The sequence below is a fragment of the Nematostella vectensis genome, chromosome 1, assembly GCF_932526225.1.
Source record: "Nematostella vectensis chromosome 1, jaNemVect1.1, whole genome shotgun sequence".
Classification (NCBI taxonomy): Eukaryota; Metazoa; Cnidaria; class Anthozoa; order Actiniaria; family Edwardsiidae; genus Nematostella; species Nematostella vectensis.
This window is the reverse complement of record NC_064034.1, coordinates 7,499,660-7,515,861: the sequence shown is the minus strand read 5'-3', so window position 1 is coordinate 7,515,861 and position 16,202 is coordinate 7,499,660. Positions and strand designations below refer to the sequence as shown.

General features: G+C 38.0%; 2 protein-coding genes across 2 annotated transcripts; both read right to left on the bottom strand.

Moving 5' to 3' along the window:
- Window positions 1-233: 233 nt before the first annotated feature.
- Window positions 234-12,402, bottom strand: LOC5519003 (urocanate hydratase). The gene is made up of 22 exons (XM_001638938.3): window positions 12,257-12,402; window positions 11,145-11,275; window positions 10,915-11,008; window positions 10,586-10,645; window positions 9,773-10,030; window positions 9,337-9,393; window positions 9,021-9,107; window positions 8,871-8,908; window positions 8,410-8,460; window positions 7,792-7,854; window positions 7,595-7,703; window positions 7,187-7,257; window positions 6,881-6,978; window positions 6,351-6,423; window positions 5,867-5,899; window positions 5,595-5,683; window positions 5,251-5,420; window positions 4,871-4,970; window positions 4,665-4,746; window positions 4,503-4,551; window positions 3,859-3,909; window positions 234-1,030 (listed from the first exon to the last, which is right to left on the bottom strand). The coding sequence occupies exons 1-22, from the start codon at window positions 12,380-12,382 to the stop codon at window positions 890-892; spliced, it is 2,031 nt and encodes a 676-aa protein (XP_001638988.2). The 5' UTR covers window positions 12,383-12,402; the 3' UTR covers window positions 234-889.
- A 983-nt stretch (window positions 12,403-13,385) lies between these two features.
- LOC5519007 (phosphatidylinositol-glycan biosynthesis class F protein) lies at window positions 13,386-15,979 on the bottom strand. The gene is made up of 5 exons (XM_032363958.2): window positions 15,723-15,979; window positions 15,439-15,530; window positions 15,011-15,127; window positions 14,411-14,519; window positions 13,386-13,782 (listed from the first exon to the last, which is right to left on the bottom strand). Exons 1-5 carry the CDS (start codon window positions 15,945-15,947, stop codon window positions 13,666-13,668), a joined length of 660 nt encoding a protein of 219 aa, XP_032219849.2. The 5' UTR covers window positions 15,948-15,979; the 3' UTR covers window positions 13,386-13,665.
- Between the last annotated feature and the right edge of the window lie 223 nt (window positions 15,980-16,202).

Below are 16,202 nucleotides of genomic sequence, written 5' to 3'. Positions count from 1 at the left end.
ATTTCGCGTTTAACAGAAAACTCTTGCGCAGGGGGGGGGGGGGGGGGGTACATCCTTGACTCATCTAGACAAAATGAGTAACAACAACAAAGTAAATACCCACAAATCTGGCAAATCTGAAAATACTCCACACCATTTCAACCATGGCAAATAACCTATAGACAATTCTCTGAAACCCAGTGGTTAAGCTCTATGAATCCCCCCCCCCCCGAAAAAAAAACTTAAATAAAACAAGCAGTATACTGTTTTTATGTCTCTAGTTTGACCAATATTTTATACATATTACTCATAATAATAACAAACACGGACATCCCTTATAAAATATACCAATTCACGGTCCACTCCCTAAGATCGTTCCTTTTTTAAACAACTTACTGCCCCAAAACTACGTCCGAGAAGGGAAGTCACGTGATCTTTAATTTTAGGTAGGCCCGCGTGCAAACACTAGCGTCACAAACGCAAATCAGCCATATCATGTTAGCCCACCATGTTGCCCTATAAAGACAGATGCTCCTTGGTGTCACGTGGCCGAGTGAGGCTAGCAGTTGAACGATGCTGTGGTGCTGCATACACTCAATGGCTTCCGTCAAGATTTTCAGCGGTCTGCGGTCTACCCAGCAACCCGCCAATAGAGAGGCGAAAGCTAGATCGAGGGATCCCACATGAATTGCTACAGTCTTCTTGGTCAATTATGCTTACGGCCTCACAGTCAACTACAGACACCACAAACTCATTGTGTTAACGACAATGTCGCCCCTTAAAGCTATCCATGTTGCTCTTTATAACCCAAGGTCATAGACACGTAGTCAGGTCTCTAAGTTCACTGATCCTTACGACTGCTGGTTCATATCCCCTGTATATCCCATGTTTATGTTTCTCGTTGGACTCCTCAGGGCTGGAAGGCGCGCTTAAGGAGGGTTGGGTCTAACACGTGGTGTGGCTTGGTAACCTTTAGCTTGGGGTTGGCCTCCATGTCCCTGCAAATGGCGTGCTCTGCTTTCTCGTTACCAGCCCAGGCACGGCGATACACCTGTTAACAAGGGCGGGACAAAGATCATATGGATACCACCAACGGCGTGTTTATTGAAACCCCGAACAAACAAATATATTTTATTTGCACACAAAATGAAGTGTTACATAGGTTTTTTTTTTTCATTAGAGATATAATATTACTTTTCTTTTTCTTTTTTTTTTCTTTTTATATTCATATATTTATTGAGAGGGAGAGGAGAAAAAAAACAACCTAGAGTTGCATACCAAGGGGGGACAATGCTTCGGTGCGGGCACCCTAGAATAGCTTGAGAGCTAAACGGACTAGGGTGCACTTAAATGTTAGGGAAAAATCCTAGTTTGGAGATCTGGAGGCTGTGTGCATAAGCAAGAATGTACGAGAAAAACACAAATATAGAGACACGACAAGGATACAACAAGGATACGACAAGAATACAAGCTAGTACAAGCAGAGCGGAAATAAAGACAAAAGGAAGTAAGGAATATATGGCCAAGAATTAGGTGATAGTATGGGTTACAGGTGAAGATGTGAGTGGGTTAATAGGTGGCGACCATGTCGTCTGATAATTTTTTTTTTAAGGATTTCATATTTAGGTCTTTGTCATTTTTGGTGAGTTCGTTCCAAATTTGTACACCTCTAAATCGGATGTTGAATTTCCCGTAGTTGGTTCGTGCTTTAGGTAGGGTGTAACTAGATTTGGCAGAAAGTCGGGTGTTGTATTTGTGGGAAATTATATGAAAGAAAGAGTCAAAAGTTGTGGGGAGAGTTCTAGAGTGGTATTGGTACATAAATAGCGCTGTGTGGAAGTGAACTATATCTTTAACCTTGAGACGTCCTAGTTGTTTGAAGATGGGGGAAGGTGGGGCATCGAATTTAGAAAAAGTCATAATTCGTATCGCACGTTTTTTCATTAAAAAGAGAGGTTTTAGTGTTGTACTATAGTGTTGCCCCATACTAAAATTCCGTAAGTTATATGGAGGAAAACAAGTGAATAATATAGTTGTTTCAAAAAGTTAATGTTGACAAAGTAACGTATCTTTGAGAGTGCTCCTAGATTACGTTTAAGTTTTTTGCAAGGCTCCGTTATGTGGCATTTCCAGTTAAGATGTGAGTCAATCATTATTCCTAAATATTTTATGTATTTTTCTGATTTGATGGGTTTATTGTTTATCTTTAGTTTTATAGGATGAGTTACTTTTTTCTGAGGAGGATGGAATAACACAAAGTTAGTTTTATCTATATTTAGAGAGAGTTTATTGGCACACAGCCACGTATATATATGTTTTAGTTCGTAATTCACGGTAGATTCTAAATTGGTTTTTGTTTGAATAGAACAAATTGGAATCATCTGCAAATATGTTAAAGTCTAGGGTTTGGGAAAAGTTGTTAAAGTCGTTAATGTATAGTAGAAAAAGGACCGGACCAAGCACAGACCCTTGGGGAACTCCGTAGGAGATGGAGCTCAGTGAAGATTTGCTGCTTCCAATTTGTGTGAACTGTTTTCGATTTGTAAGGTAGGAAGAAAACCAGTCATACGAGATGCCACGAATTCCATAATGTTCGAGTTTGCGTAAAAGAATCGAGTGGTCTACAGTATCAAAAGCTTTACTAGGGTCAAGAAAAGTCCGCACGAAAATTGGCCCAATTCTATGGCTTTCTGTATTTTGTCAACAACGCTTAGTACAGCATGAGTTGTCGAGTGTTTAGGGCGGAATCCAAACTGATTGCTGTATAATATATTATGAGTTTTAAAACTGGGAGCAAGGTGATAGGACGATAGTTAGAAAGGGTAAGGGCGGAACCCTTTTTAAATACAGGGATCACCTTAGCGATCTTGAACTGGTCTGGGACTATGCCTGACTCGATTGAAAAATTGTACGGCATTGATAAGGGCTTAGATAAAATGGAGCTTGCAGATTTTAGAACTCGCGTGGGAATACTGAAGGGCCCCGTTGACTTGTTTGAGTTTAGTTTACAAATTTCAGACTCGATTTCGTTTGGTAGAATCGGGAAAAGGCAAAAACTATTTGGCTGCCGTTTATTCAAATAGTAAGAGAAGGATTTCGCAGTATCTGGAATATCATTCGCTAGATTTTTTTCCAATGTTTGTGAAGTAGTTGTTAAAAGCATTAGAAATGGCTGTTGGGTCCGTAAGCACCGAGTCACTAGTTATAATTTTAACCGGAATGGAAACCGGAGATGCTTTAAGAGTGATTATTTGTTTTATACCTTTCCATATTTCTTTAACGTTCTTAAGATGTGCTGAAAAATAGTCTTCATAATATTTTTCCTTGCTGGCCATTAATAGACGTTTAAGTTTATTTCTGTATAGTTTAAACTTATTATGTATAAAGGAATTCTGAGTATTGAGAAACTGTTTACAGAGTTTATTTTTAATAGCAATTGTGTTTGATGCCTGTTGTGATCCATGGTTTGGAAAGGAATTTGATTTCCTTTTTAGAAAGTTTTTTCAGGGGGGCGTGTTTGTCAATAATCCTTTCTACTGAAGCGTAGAAAGAGTCAAAGTAGTCGTTTACTTCTTTACAGTGCGATATCCCGATATCCCGAACTCCCCGCTAACTCAACTTCAAGCCCCCTAGAGACAGTGCTTTTGTCGTCCTCACTTGAAATCCAGTGAAAGTTTTTCGTTAACAGGGCTACACTGTATTTAGGAACAAGCACGAAGGAATTTTTACTAAAGTTTACAATGTATCGATGAAGTGGGACTCGCGAAAAACCGCCTTCTTCGAAAGAGAGTCTTTTGCCTCTATTCGCTTGGTCGCATAACCAGGGAGGGAAATCTAACTCTAACAACACATTATAATGAAGCGCCCGGTTTGACTTACCCCGTTAGATACATCCCAGGATAACATGACTTCCGCCCGCTGGCTCATCTCCTGCAGTACACGATTCAAAACACGAGTTAAATCACGAGTCGAGAAAGAATCAAGTTACGAGTCAAGGCACGAGTCAAGTCAAGTCACAAGTCAAGTCAAGAATCGAGTCACGAATCAAGTCATGAGTCAAGTCACAATTCAAGTTACGAGTCAAGTAAAGAGCAAAGTCACGAGCCACGTCACGAGTCAAGTCACGAGTCAAAATCAGACAAGCAGAATCACGAGTATAATAAAGGGGCAAGTCACAATGCAAATGTTTCGCAGGGGTCAGTGAAACTTTATAGTGTGACGCACCCTACATGGCCACCTTGACAGTTTTGTGAAGTTAGCAGATTAGGATACGAGAACAGACTTAACAGAACTAAACTTTGCCAAGCCTGGGACAACATTTTTAGAGCGCTTCTGCCCATGACTTAAATAATCACATCCTGACTGCTAGTTAAATATCTGACGTCTAATCATTTGCTTCACATCCTAACTGCTAGTTAAATATCTTACGTCTAATCATTTGCTTCACATCCTGACTGCTAGTTAAATATCTTACGTCATAATCCACGCGCGTGGCCACGCATAATCGTAGGATAAAGGCATACCTCTGATCCGTCAAGCACCATCCCAAATCCACCGTTGATGACTTCACCCCTGATAAAGGTGGAACGAAAAACATGGCTTAAGAACAAACAAATTCGAGGATGGATAGCGATCTGTGTCCCCCCTCCCCCTGAACGAGTCACAAAATAACTCATGCTACTTACCAGCCTACCCCTCCACCGTTATGGATAGCAACCCATGTGGCCCCCCTGAACGAGTCGCCAATCACGTTCTGTATAGCCATGTCTGTGAACAGGGCAATAAAACACAATAAATTTAACAGGCATTTATCATTTCTATCGGAAACTCCTACATTTCAGTTTCTTTCTTAAAAAGATAAGATGTAATGGGAAGTAATATTCAGTTTTACCTGCGCATAAACTAGAACCGTCGTATACACTGGACGTCTCACGAAATGGGCTGTCGGTACCGCTGACGTCATGATGGTCACGTGACAACACAACGCAGCCCTACAAAAGCAGAGGATGACTCATCTGCAATGTCATCATTCTCATCATCATCATCATTGGCAGTAGCAAAAGAAGCATTATTTTCATCAGCATCATGATATCATTATTGCCGACTTCATCATTCTTATAATCATATTCCGACCTTAACTATCATTGTCACCATTACCACCACCACCACCATCATCGTTCTATCGCCATCAGTCATCATCAGCAACACCATCACTACAATCGACCGTAAAAACACAAAAAGTAAAATACCACTCCTGTGTGTCCAACGCACCGAGATTCGTTTCTCTGCGATTGCCTTGTTGAATGCTTGTGCAATAGCCACGCGGCCTCGCCTGTCGGCATAGAGGATGCGGGCCTGGGAACCAACCACCAAGTGATGCGCCTGCGCTTCCTTGATCCAGCGCACGTTATCATTGTATTGAACTTTGACCTCATCTGGAACTAAAACAAGAAGAACAGGTTAAAAAAAAAAAAGAATTTCCAAAGTGCAACTTCATTTGAAACACAGTTGAACCTTGATTGCTTAGAGCTCTTTTGAGGGTTCAAGTTAACGAGAAATTTAGAAACGAAAATTGCAGACCCTGGCTAGTCTTGTTTATACGAGTTTAGATGTACCTCCTTGGCTTATGATCCCTTCTAGAACTTCTCTAGCGATTTCATCCGTGGCTTCAAGGTCGGCTGCTAACCCAGAAGTACACACCCATCTAGTTGTTAACGAAGATGAAAAAAAATCTTAATAAATATGAAATAAAATAAAGAAAAAAATACACTTAAAAAACCCTGAAGATTTGCTTGCTGAAACGGCTGGGCACACCGGGCTTCTTGGCCTTTTTGTAGACACGCCCCCCTTTTACCCAATTTAAATAATAAGTTTAACTACAACTTACCGGAATGGGCCGAATCCCATACCGAAAACATCGCTGAAAATAAAAAGACATTTAATTGCCATTTTAGTGCAGGCCTATATTAAGTAGACCCATGTTAACAAGAACATCCTGTGGATTACTAAAAACTGCCCATTCACAATAAACTGAAAATAAATATTGAGCTAGCAGTGGGTGTCCTTAGCACAGGGATACAGCCGAAGTCTGGTGTCTGTAACTGCGGCATATTCTCTATTCATACCAGTTTTTTTAAAGGTTTTATTTCAGTAGTTTTCTTGAAACATGGCGAAATAAAGCCTCCCTGAGAGCAGCTATTCTAGTTTATTTAAAATTTCTATTGAAGTTTTTAAAAAATTATCATTAATGGAAGAATGCTGTTTTTCTTTCCATTCTCACCCAAAAAGTAGCAAGAAGACCCGATCATATTTTTCCCAGAAATTGAAAAATTGAGTCATGAGGAGATATATTGCATTATGTCTGTTCATACCCCATAATATCCTGAACATACGACGGGTGGATAAAAGTTCCAGGAAGACAACCTTCTTTGACCACTGGAGCCCCTGGCAAATACAAGCTGATATGAAAACGGTTCATAATTTCTTTGTGCTTTTTGGCTACATAGAACAGCAATAATGGTTGGCTAGCGTGTGCAAATGTAAACCCATAGTGACAATTCATTGAATGAAGAAAACCTTGAAGTGAATAGGGAATAGTCTTAGCCCAGTCCCACATACAGTACGTGGTTGTCCCTACATGCACAGTGGCCATATTTGTTTCTAACCGATTTCTAACCAGCTAAAACAAAGTTCTTTTACACCCATTTCGTCTACCATCTTCAATCTACAACAAGAACATCTGGCTGTTGCATTTTTTTACAGCTGGTTCCATTGTCAATAAAGATTGTTTGCTTGTACTTGCATAGGTAGTAATGCAGACTAAAGCAGTCTTAATCTAACAATTCTAAACAACTATAGTTTCATCTTTATTTGTCTGTTTTCCATGTCTTATTCAACCTACCTGCTCTGCTGGCCTCCAAAAGAAAAGCATTTCCATAATCCCAGAAAAACATCCCACGGGCGTGGAGTCTGTTTATTGCAGCAACCTGCCGCAGCAAACTGCCAAAACAGAAATGCCAAAAGTGATTTACTGTAAAGTAAATGCCAAGAAGTGATTGTTGACAACTTAGATGTTGTTAAATTGTGCTCCTTCCGTACACTTGCACTGACAGTATAATCAAACTTAAAGCCACAACCTACATCTAGGCACAGAGAGTGAGCAATTCTGCTGATTGTGAAAAACAAGTCACAGAACATAGATACATACCTCTGTTGAACTAAATTTTTAAATCTCTCTGGATCGTCTTTCATGATCTCATTTGCTTCATCAAAGCTAACCTGAACAAAACAGATTTCACTGTATTATCACCCTGTGAATTATATATATCATAATATAATATAACAAAACAGTAAAAAGAAAATTTTGATGTAGCGAAAATAAAGTGAAATAAGGTAGTCATAAATCCATGATATATCTTTCCTATAAAGCATTATGCCATAAACTATGGACAAACTTGTATGCATCTGTAGTAGCTTCTTCCCTTTGTTCTCCTCTACTTAATGTGTTAATGTGGTTTGAATAATACTAACATCACACCAAATGTGTGACTCAATGTGGGTTCTGTAGAGGATACAAATATTACTTATACGGTAAAAATAGCAGTATTTAACAAACCTGAACAGGGTAGTAGCCTCCATTGTAAGGATTGTGAAGAGAAGTCTGATCCGAACCAAAGTCCACAAGTAACTCTCCTGTCCTATCATACTCGTCAGCTAGAGCCTCCCTGTAAACATACAATACTGTTAGGATATGACATGGTGGAAAAAGGTCAATGCATTACAAAAGTCAACACAAGTAATAATCACACTTACCACAGTGCAACCACATTTCCAAGGTACCCTATACTGAGAGGCTTTCTTTCTTTCCTTGCTTGCCTGGGGAAAAAGATAATAAACAATCTATACTAAAATATAAAAAATAGTGTGGTAGGAATCAAGTACCAAATGCTTGTTACGGCAAGGGGGTGAAATTTTTTTTTTAATTCTTAAAACAGGCTTCTGGAATTACGCGCTTGTGTGGAAGCGCATAATTTGGCTTTCTCCTGTGTAATCCGCGTTATCCACAAATTTGTGCATCTCGCCTAAGATATTTTCGCGCAAAAATAAACCATTTCAAGTTATTTCCTGCTTTCCTTCGGTACAAAATGTAGTTTGGGCGTAACAGTTAATATTCCGTGTAATTTTAGCGCGTAATTCAGTAAAGAATCCTGCAAAATTTAGATTTTTTAAGAAAAATGTATTGCAAAATCCCGTGTAATTTAACGCGTAATGATTGATTTTCCGCGTAATTTAGTGCGTAATCTATCAAAGAATCCCGCGTAATTTTGAGTCTTTTTCAGTGTAATTCCAGAAGCCCTGTTAAAAGCTTAAAAAGCTTATTGCAGAAGGAGGGCCTAAAACAAGCATATTTGTGTTAGACACAATACTTACTTTATGCGTTCAATACATGTAGGAAGATCAGAGGTGTATTCCATGAGCCACCTACAATTAAAAAGGTACAAATGAATCCACATTATTTTCCATGATTGAAAAAAATAATGATTTCAGCAAATTTCAATCCTTGAGCACTATTGATATTTAAAAATAAGCTTTCCTTCTATGCATGCAAGTGCATCTGTTTACTTCTAGCAATGCCTTCCTTAATTGCAATAAGCTTGTACTGATCAATACTACTCTTGAACATATGCACACTGTTCGCAAAACTTTTGTGACAATCCCTGAGCTACTTAGAAAATGGGTTGATAAAAAACATGACAATTGAAAAAAACCCTCCACCCACATAAACCACCAGCTATTCTTTATGTGAAATACTGTATAACTTTCCTTAATACTGAAAACCCTTCAAGTGTCTAATGGAACTTCTGCCCAGGTCCTGTATAATAAAAACCTACCCTTGCTCATAACGTTTCATCAAAGCTGCTTCATTGATCTGAATAGATAATATAAACCTTTCAAGAATCGATGTGATTAGTAAACCACTACTAACAAGAATTCTAACAAGATCATACAGTACACAAAATGTATGTTTTGCCATACTGTACCTCAGCAACAACTGCAATACAGCCTGCAATCACGCCAGCTTTGGGCTGGGCCCCACTCATTCCACCCAGACCTGAAGTCACAAAAACCTGCAAAAAAACAATGCAACCATTTATAATATTGAAAACTTCATATGGGACCTCCAGGGCCCAATCGCAAATAATGTTTACAGGAAAATGATGGATGCATCTATGGGATGAGTCTGACAATAACAACATGTAAACCATCCAAAATATCTATCTCCAAGGCTGTCATTTAAGTATAATTTTCTGTAGTATATAAGTTACTGTAGTATTCATAACAGGGCTATGAGTTTACCTTTCCTGCAAGATTGTCTGATTTCAAACGCTTTCTGCCAGCATTCATCACCACAATCTATGAATGAAAAAGAAAATAATACAAGTATATAGTATAAAATTTATTTATGAGAACAGAAAATAAAAATTGAAATGAAGTGTTTTCTTCAAATAGGCTGCAATGTATGCAGCAATGCATTTCTATGAAGGGAAGATCAGTGAAGCAGCCAGCAAGGAGGTAAGGAGGGGGGTAACTGTACCCCAACAGCAGTCGAAACATGCCCCCCATGAAAATGCCATGAAGGACTGTAGCTCCCCCACACACAAATACACAAATATAGTTGTCCAATCCCTACCTAGTACGTTGAATGTGATAACTGTTCAGGGATAGCATTTTAACAAGTACTGTAGGTATAGCAGAGATATACCTGTCCATCAATAAATACGATTTCACTTACTGTGGTCCCATGAACAATGCCTTGTGGTCCAATATAGCAGTAGCTTCCAGCAGTCATCTGACCATACATAGTTGCACCAAGAGCAAATAGCTTGTCATACATCTCACGAGTGGAGTAATTAGGAATCATCATTCCATTGGTGATTACCACTCTTGGGGCCATGGAAGAGCTAGGGAAAAGGCCAGCTGGATGACCTGAATACATGACTAACGTCTGATCTTCCTTCATTTCACTCAAGTATTGCATGACTATCCAGAACTGTATAACAAAACAGTAATATTCAAGAGGCCAGTCTTTTTTTGGCATGGATTCTTTTAACTCAGTTTTGCAACTCAAGTTTTGCTCATAAGGAAATCTTATTATCCTTTCTTTCTTCTTCTTTTAATTTTCTTTTAAAAATATCAATGCAAAAAAGATCAGACCATTTGAAAAGAAGATCAGTTTTTACTTGTGACTTCATTTCACACAAGATAATAATTATACAGTCCAGTACTATTGTAAAATAAGGAAGAGCGCTACCAGAACTTGCTGAATTTATTTTGTTTTATTCATATGGGCTCCCAAAGGTTTTAGCAAATCTTTGCCTAAGTGATGATTTGTACACACAGTACCTAACAGTTTGGATTGAGAACAAATAGATGGATTTTTGCAAATTCAAAAGTTTCCTGTTGCATTACTTTTCACCAATTCTGAATGGTGTCTTTTAAATCGCAGTTATAATATGTTACAGAAGAAAAAATGAAATAAATGAAAAAGATATGTTATTGGTAAAAGCAGATGAGAAATTATTGTAAAGGCTCTTTATGTCATTACCTGTGCCCAGTTACTGAAGACTTGCCCATTTCCGCCATAAGTCACTAACTCATGAGGAAACTACAAATAAAATTATACATACTGTATTACTGTAAACTCTTCGTATTTGGGTATTGGAGTTGATCATCATGCTATTTGGGTATAAAATAAAGGAATCAGATTTTGCGGCCCTGGAAAATTAGCAACTTAAAGAAACATATGATTCCTTTTTTGTATACATTTTTCTTATTTTTGTCAAATTTCACAAAGTTATCAGACCTGAACTTTTGATGATGCACACTGTGATACTGTAAAATGAAAATAAAATAAAATAAAATAGCAAAACATGCCTGTGCTACTCTGGGATCCAAGTTGTTCATGATCATATGCATGATGGCAGCAGCCTGATGCGTCTGTGCTGGGTACTCATCAATTGGGTAAGCCCTGTAAAATGTTGAATAAATATAAAGTGGGTCTTCAGGCAAACAAGACATACAGTATGGAGTGTTGGACAGACAGGCATGCAGGCAGACAATACCAGACAGACCCACAAACTAAAGAACCGGACAGAATAAATTACCTCATGTCCAAATCTGGTCTAAAACGGTACATGTAGATATGGCCATAGTCACGTAGCTCTTGGGCAAACTCAGGCGCAAGGACCTCATGAGTCTCAGGCGGGAAATACCTCAGCGCATTTTGAAGAGCAAGCTGGTGGAAGATGGGTTAATGATAGAACTTTATTAGATAGAATTAAAACCTGAAATTCGATATAATCACCAGAAATGATAATGAAGTTGACGTTTTTTTTTCTCACAAATACTGGTTGATTAGAAGTGAGAAATGTGTGTTCTACACTTCTCTTCAGTATATCTCAGTAAAAAATAATCAAGTTATTTAGTAAATAAACCCCTTCTAGAGGCTGGGATATCGGCGGATAATGTTCAAGGATGAGAAATGGTACAAAAAATAAACAGTTGGTTGAGAAGCGAAGCTTTGAAAACCTTGGTGTTTGTTTGAGGAGTTATTGAGCAGACAAAAAGCGAGTTTTGACTGCACAAAAATGTTCACAGGACAGATATCACTTTGGCTGGACGTTATCGACTGATATTTGTCCTGTGAAATTATGCACATGACCTGTATTGACCAATGAGCGCGCATGAAAATTCATCACTGGGATATAATTCCAGGTATTGTTAAGCTTGGACATGAGACAGGAAATATTTAAAACATAAACAAAACAAATTTAAAATAATCTTGTTTTCCTCTGTTAAGATAGAGAATATAGTTTACAACATTTCAAATTCATTTTAAAAATCATCATTATTTATATTCATTTCAAGCCCTTTTCATTCATTTTTCTTGGATAAAGTGACAATTTTTTCGTATTTATATTAATATTTATATTAACATTATCTTTTAGTGCATGTGGTGGTTTGCACTTAATGTGGTGCATGGCTAATATAACAATTACATAACAAAATGAGAGAAGTCAGGCAAGCGAAAGCACAAGATATTTAACTCTTCACACTTTCTTCTTACTTCATGGAGGTATAACCCATAATAAGGAATAATACTTTTTGCTCATATGCATTGACACAGATGATAGAGATACTAAAAGATGGCCACCTCCTTTGGGGGACTTGTCGAACGACGCGCAAAATACACTTGTATTTCATTATTAAAACTCACCAATTCTTCATCTTCTGACAAATGTGTAAGACGAACTGGTGCATGAGGAACACTTTCATCCCTATCTCGAGGCTCGGGTATGGGGTCCACCGGCAAACCAGCACAAAGGTCTTTGAGAGAAGACATTTTTAATCGACTAAACTTCGCTCTCGGTCAGTCGACTTATTCGAATTCTTGTCACGTGTCACATGACAGAAGATTTCTTTGTGGGGAGGGGTGTATGCAATCTTTCTCAGAAATATATGTTTTTTGTCAGCCGTGTACAAATTGCCTCATTAAGAGTTCATAAAAGGTCCAGTTTTCATTAATTAAAGGAACCAAATGGTCGAAATTGTGGATTTTCTTATACATTATATTTGAGGAAGCTTGAAAGATAAATTCTACCTACCCCGCCCTAGACACTATGTCTGCGCAGTAGTGTAGGCTGAGCCGGGGGTGTGACATGTTTCTGATCGTTTATTGGCTAATGACATTCTTAAACAATAACACGCTATATCACGTTTTCTGGTGTCATACCAAATTGAACGGAAAGTAAAATACACAATGTTCACACAAAAAAGGCCAAAAATTATATTAAAACATTAAAAAAGGCGGCAAAATGTTTAAGCCTTTATCATTTCTCTATGTACCTCCTCGTGTTTTTAGAATATACTTAGAAAATGCACCATTTCAGGGCCAATTAAACTGATTACTAGCATTTTTATTTTATCGGCTTTGCTTAAATTTTACAATCCCCCTCCTTCCACTTCAAATTTATCAAACCCCAGAAAGAGCAGTAGCAAGGGAATTGCATTAGGGGCATGTGCTTGGCCTGTACCCAAGATTTTTCTTGGGGGGGGGGGGGGGGGGTGCGAAGACCGAAAAAGTGGAACAAATTTTTCCAGGGTGGGAGGGGGGGGGGGGGGTGAGACCACCCCTGAAAAAACAAAAAGGGATTTTTTATGCCTTTGCAGTATCTCCACGGGACGTTTATTGTTAGATTTGGCTACATACCGGAGTGATCTAGCTTATGCTTTATAGTTTTGTCAACAAATAGCAGGTCTATTGAGAACCGAAAGTGGACTTTCGGCCGTTGTGGGGGGATGGCCTGTAGTGATACATCACCAACCAAAGAACCCACACATACAAATCCACTACTGTTTTTTTATTGTATTTATTCAAATATAATACATCAAATAGAGCAGGCATAATTACACATAAATCTATTTCAAATAAGGTTGTACATTTTGAAAATCTATGTGTAATAGCATCTTCCACAGACGTCTGATATCTTAGATTAAACACAAAAAGAAAAAAAAAGGGACCACGTATAAAAATGTAAAAAAAATCCCTTTGCATAATTTTTGATACCAGTATATGGCACGATAAGTTTTTTTGGGTGGGGTTCACAAATAACATCTCTCTATTCACTAAAAATATTTTCTTTTCAAGCCTCTTTGTTCAGATTGGAGGAAAGCTATGCACGATGTGATAAGCCCTGTGGTGTTACCAAGTAAAGCTCCAATCGCACAAGGTATAGGCCAGACCTAAACAGGATTTTAAAATGAGGTTATTACAAAACAATACAGTTGATTATTACAACATTCCTTACCTGTAGAAACATGATTGTGTGTGTATAAGATACCCAAATACCCAGAATATTTCTATAAAAAGGCAAACCAGCACCAGGATTTATAGTAAGACAAAAAAATACCTATTTTTATAAAGGCTTTCATTGATAGCAGGTTAGGTGTCTGACGAGACTACCCTGAATAATTTACTTGCTTTTTATATATTTGATTTTAAATAAAGGTTTCTATCTCTCTATAAACTAAAATTAAAGGGGTGAAAGGCTTCACTGATTCAGATTCAGTTTTCCCTGGTAATAAAAAAAATTATGATTATTGGACATTTGAGATCTCATATCAAGATGTAAAACCTCAGCTACAGCTAAGATTGTAAACAATATAGTACTAACAATAAGCCAAACAACATACAGACCTAATAATAAAAACATAAACATCTTAGTTTGAATTTTGAAATATCATCCTCCCCCTTTAAAAAAAAAACATTTCCTTAGATCATTCTTAAGATCCTTCCCTTCCCCCATTTCTCAAATAACTTCCCAATCATAGACATCATTTTTTGGGGGACTAAGGCAGAATAAGTACAGACCTGCCATGGCCTATCCCAGTCTAAAGGGATTGTAAATGCACCTATCCATGCTCCAAAGACTGTCATAATTATGCACTGTTGAAAGTAGGATTCTAGGCTATACTCATACCTAAAAACAGCAATGTAGTTATCAATCAAGTAAACAGGAATACAATTTGTATGCACTGGGGTAAGCATGGAAGACTGAAAAATGTTCACAAAGAGTTTACAAAAATAAATTATGATAGAGATTACAGCTACATATACTATGTAGCACTTTAGAGTGGTTTTCAAAATCCTGTGAAATATTATTTAGTTTATTTAGTACTAATACACTGTAATGTCTTTGTTATTTTTTTGTTCTGGCTTGAATATTATACTTTAACAGTTACATTTAGTTTCATGGGATTTTGAGAACCACTCTATATGCTTACAACAGAATTCATTGTTTACAATACTGCATAGTCGTTCAAACCAAACAAGGAGACTGCCCTCAAAGTTTGATTGTGAATGAGTTTTTCAAAAACAATAAATTTTAATTATTGGTGGTCCTAAAATCACAAATTCAGCTGTAATTTACAAAGCTTTAAAAAATACACTCTTTGTCTCATGTAAACATACCAACTACTGCTGCACATTCTTACAAAGACTTCAAGTTCAGTACCAAAAACAGCACACAAGGGTGCGACTAGGAGAATAGCCATCACTAGTCCCCAAACAAAGGTCTCTTCTGTTTTCCTTGAAAATAAACAAAACTCAGTAACCTCAAGGAAAGTAGCAAAGGAAACCCCTCCCCACTCCCCCATTTGTGTTGAATAAAAAACGTTTTATTCTTGATAGTACAAGAATTGTGAGACATGCAATGGAATACGAGAATTGGGGGGAAATGCGAGAAAAGAATGCGAAAACAGGAACAAAACTATAAAACCAAAATACTTTTACAGGTCCAGTCTCTTTGGGGCGGGGCGCGCCACAGCGGGTGCGATGGGCTGTAACACCCTTTCTTTACATTGGTAAAGATGCTGAAAATTGCACCCTATCATACTTACTCTAAAAATGGAGCTCCATATAATACTGCTATGATATGAAAGAATGCTGCAAATAATGTTATAATGATGGGAAGCTTGACCAACTGCATCAGCTGAAAATAGAAGATAGCAGAAATAGAAGAAGCTTAGTTGAGGGTTATTTCACAGCGACTTCTCGTCATTATTCGCTCTTTATGGAATATTTGGAATTTAAAAAAAAATCATATTTGGAATTACACATTTAGCGCCACACAGATTGCATTATCATAAGTAAAACACAAACAGACTGTACACATGCCCCTCACCGTCCATTTAGACTTGGTTCGTGACAACAGCAAAGTAAAGCAAAGCGGTGCGTAGACGAACGTGAAAATCTTAAAGGCAAGAACAGGTTTGGTAACAAATGTCACATCCGCAAGTAGATAATTGGCAAATACGCCTGCTAGAGCTAACGCTGCCATCTGTATGCCACTAACAACTGCGATCTCTTTACTAGAAGCAGTAGTGTGATCACTGTTGTACACCGCCATTTTGTTTGAATAGCCTCGCTATGGATAGCGCAGGGAGCCCACGTCTCCGCGCCAAGCCCGAAAAAAAAGAGAAATCCGAAACATCGATAACAAAAAGATTGAAGGATTCGCGGATCGATTGGTTATAAAAAGCACATGTTCGCGCAAAGTTGATGTGCCTTATAGGCGCGAAAAGACAGGTAACAGGTTCGCGCAAAGTTACAAAAATTGACCTTGAAGACACGTACAAAACTTATCACTCGACCTCCCCCCTAG